This window comes from Drosophila arizonae, chromosome X (assembly GCF_054131065.1).
Source record: "Drosophila arizonae isolate 15081-1271.41 chromosome X, UAZ_ARI_1.0, whole genome shotgun sequence".
Classification (NCBI taxonomy): Eukaryota; Metazoa; Arthropoda; class Insecta; order Diptera; family Drosophilidae; genus Drosophila; species Drosophila arizonae.
In genome coordinates, this window is record NC_142927.1 from 14,020,257 (window position 1) to 14,022,875 (window position 2,619).

At 38.0% G+C, this 2,619-nt stretch overlaps 2 protein-coding genes across 3 annotated transcripts; one reads left to right on the top strand and one right to left on the bottom strand.

Moving 5' to 3' along the window:
• Positions 1-37: 37 nt before the first annotated feature.
• On the bottom strand, positions 38-1,098 carry Arpc3B (Actin-related protein 2/3 complex, subunit 3B). Of its 2 annotated transcripts, none has more exons than XM_018014403.2 (3): positions 940-1,098; positions 647-820; positions 38-562 (listed from the first exon to the last, which is right to left on the bottom strand). In XM_018014403.2, the coding sequence occupies exons 1-3, from the start codon at positions 943-945 to the stop codon at positions 221-223; spliced, it is 522 nt and encodes a 173-aa protein (XP_017869892.1). In that variant the 5' UTR covers positions 946-1,098; the 3' UTR covers positions 38-220. The 2 variants fall into 2 exon arrangements, with proteins under 2 accessions (XP_017869892.1, XP_089329576.1); XM_089473450.1 differs by having other exon boundaries at positions 898-1,086.
• A 60-nt stretch (positions 1,099-1,158) lies between these two features.
• On the top strand, positions 1,159-2,334 carry LOC108618397 (uncharacterized). The gene is made up of 2 exons (XM_018014392.2): positions 1,159-1,581; positions 1,638-2,334. Exons 1-2 carry the CDS (start codon positions 1,233-1,235, stop codon positions 2,009-2,011), a joined length of 723 nt encoding a protein of 240 aa, XP_017869881.1. The 5' UTR covers positions 1,159-1,232; the 3' UTR covers positions 2,012-2,334.
• Positions 2,335-2,619: the final 285 nt, after the last annotated feature.

The window sequence follows — 2,619 nt, forward strand, 5'->3', positions numbered from 1 at the left end:
GCTTAATTGTATACGGTGAAATAAAACAATTTTGAAATAAAGAAGAACAAATATATATATTTATATTAAAATAATTGTTTATACACTGTCTTTTAAGTATTTGTTTAAAATTGGCGCCCACTTACGCAGACATTTATCAACACTGCCGCAGCATGCAGCCAGGCTGCAACAACATTCTAACAGTCTTCAAATTGATTTAACAGTCGATTTTTAAATTTTTCTATGCAGGACCGGAAAGGCTTTTTTCCATGAACTTTCTGCGCGCAAAGCATATCCACCATTTGTTTGGCTTATCATCTGATGTGTCGAAGACCTTCTCTAGCAAGCGATAGCCGGTCTCCTGACGCAACTGCAGCAAATATTCACGCATTAGATCTGGATTGTCTGGCTTGGTGTAGACTGAATTTAACGGAAAACCGGCATCGCCAGGCAAGGCAAAGCTCGAAATAGCCAAGGCATAAAGATCCTGTTGTCCCTGATCCTTGCTCGTGCAACGAGCCAGTTTTTTCAGGCATTCCGTTATGTAGAGCGTTATATAGATAAGTACGCGGTCCACCTCCGACTGCAATTATGTATAAAATATATTTTATTCTTATTTATGGATTTATTTAGTTCTTATATCGTTTTTATTTTGTTGCAGCCCTACCTTGACTTCGTATGTGCGGAAGAAAACGTTTGCTTTGAAATAATAAAGTGACTCATCGATAATGTCGTTATCAGTATTCACACTGGGCGCTGGCCCTCGTACTTTGGTGCGTAGAGGCAAGATGGCCATGTTCCCCACCTTGCTGTGGAACTCCACGATCTCAGAATGGTAAGCCTATTGCATTTTTAATAATGTTTATTATTTAAATGAATGCAACATTAATGTAACAATGAAAAAATAATCACTATTACTTATCGATTACCAACAGGAGTTGTGGCAGTTTAACTACTTACTGGCATTTTACAATGATTGCGATCAGCTGAATACGAACACTAAACAACAACTAAATTCAATTGTTTTCTGTTTACCAAAAGCACTTCTGTTAATGCGGGAATACTTGATCCCTAATTATATCGAAGTAGAGCTATCGAAGTTTTAAAGTTTCACGTAAGGCTGTTAACTTCGAATACGTCGGGGTATTATCATTCTGTTAAATGTTATTAGCAGTGGGTCTACATTACATATGTATGATTTTCACATAATGCGAACACGGTCACACAGTGCGCACGTTTTGTACTGAAAACAAATGAAGAAAAAATTAAAAACAATGTCCGAATCGCAGCCCATTGAATTGGATAGCGATGAGGACATGGTAGTAGATACAACCAAAGTGAACGACACCAAGGCAAAAGATGTAGAAGAGCCAGTTTCCATTGTACCCAACACAGAAGACGATGAGGAGGAAGACGACGACGAAATGGATTTGGCCAATTTCAATGCTGGAGCTAAACAAACCGCCAAAACCAAGAAGCGCAAAAAGGGAATCATTTATATCTCGAATATACCAAAGCACATGAATGTGACACGTCTGCGCGAGATACTCGGTGAATTCGGCAAGATCGGACGCGTCTATTTACAGCCGGAAAAGAAGCTAGGTGAGTGTCAATTCGCTTGCCTTTCTGTTGATAATTTATATATATTCCCTTTTCAGGCGATAAGGCGAAAAAGAACAAGCGTAAGAAATACAATATTCACTTCACCGAAGGCTGGGTGGAGTTCGAGTCAAAACGTGTGGCCAAGCAGATTGTGCCGCTGCTGAACAACAAGCAAATCTCGACTCGAAAGAAGTCGCAGTTCTTCGACTCGCTGTGGAGCATGAAATATTTGCCTCGCTTCAAGTGGGTGCACCTGACCGAGCGGATGAACTATGAGCAGGCCGTCCATAAGCAGCGACTGCAGACGGAAGTGTCTCAGGCCCGCAAGGAGACCACCTTCTTCCAGAACAATCTGGACAAGAGCGAGCATATCAAAAAGTTGGCTAAAAAAGCTAAAAAGTCAGCCAACATTGCTAAGGCGAAAGCGTAGTAGCAGGATTTTTATGTTATATATAGTTAATATATATATATATATATATATATATATATGTATATATGTATATATATATATATAGAAATATATATATATATTTTTTTTTTTTTTTATTAGAAATAAGCGTATTTTGGCGCTAACTGCGCTGTTTAGATGTAAAAGTGCTCTTATTGCGTTTGATAAGCTCAGTCTTGCGTCGGCCACTCATTTCGCGCATGCGTTCTGTTAATTTAACGTTAAATGCGCCTGGAGTGTTTAAAAAGCGTTCTATCTAAATTACTTTAAAAAGAAATAATATAAACAATTTTGTATATTAAAAACTAATTTTTTATTATACCACACTATTTACTTTAGCGATTTTTCTGTCCAACTGGAAATTAATGTTTTGGCGCTAATTGTGAAATGTAACATTTCTAATTGCTCTTTGTGCGCTCGAGCAACTGATTTATGCGTTCGAGCTACTCATTTTGCGCATACGTTCTGTTAGTTTTGCGTTAACGTTTTGTTTACAAAGCTCAGTGTCCTTTTTGACAAGTGTCACGTCAATGAACCGTCAAATTAAAATGAACCTATATATTTACAAATACTTCCGAAATACACTGATT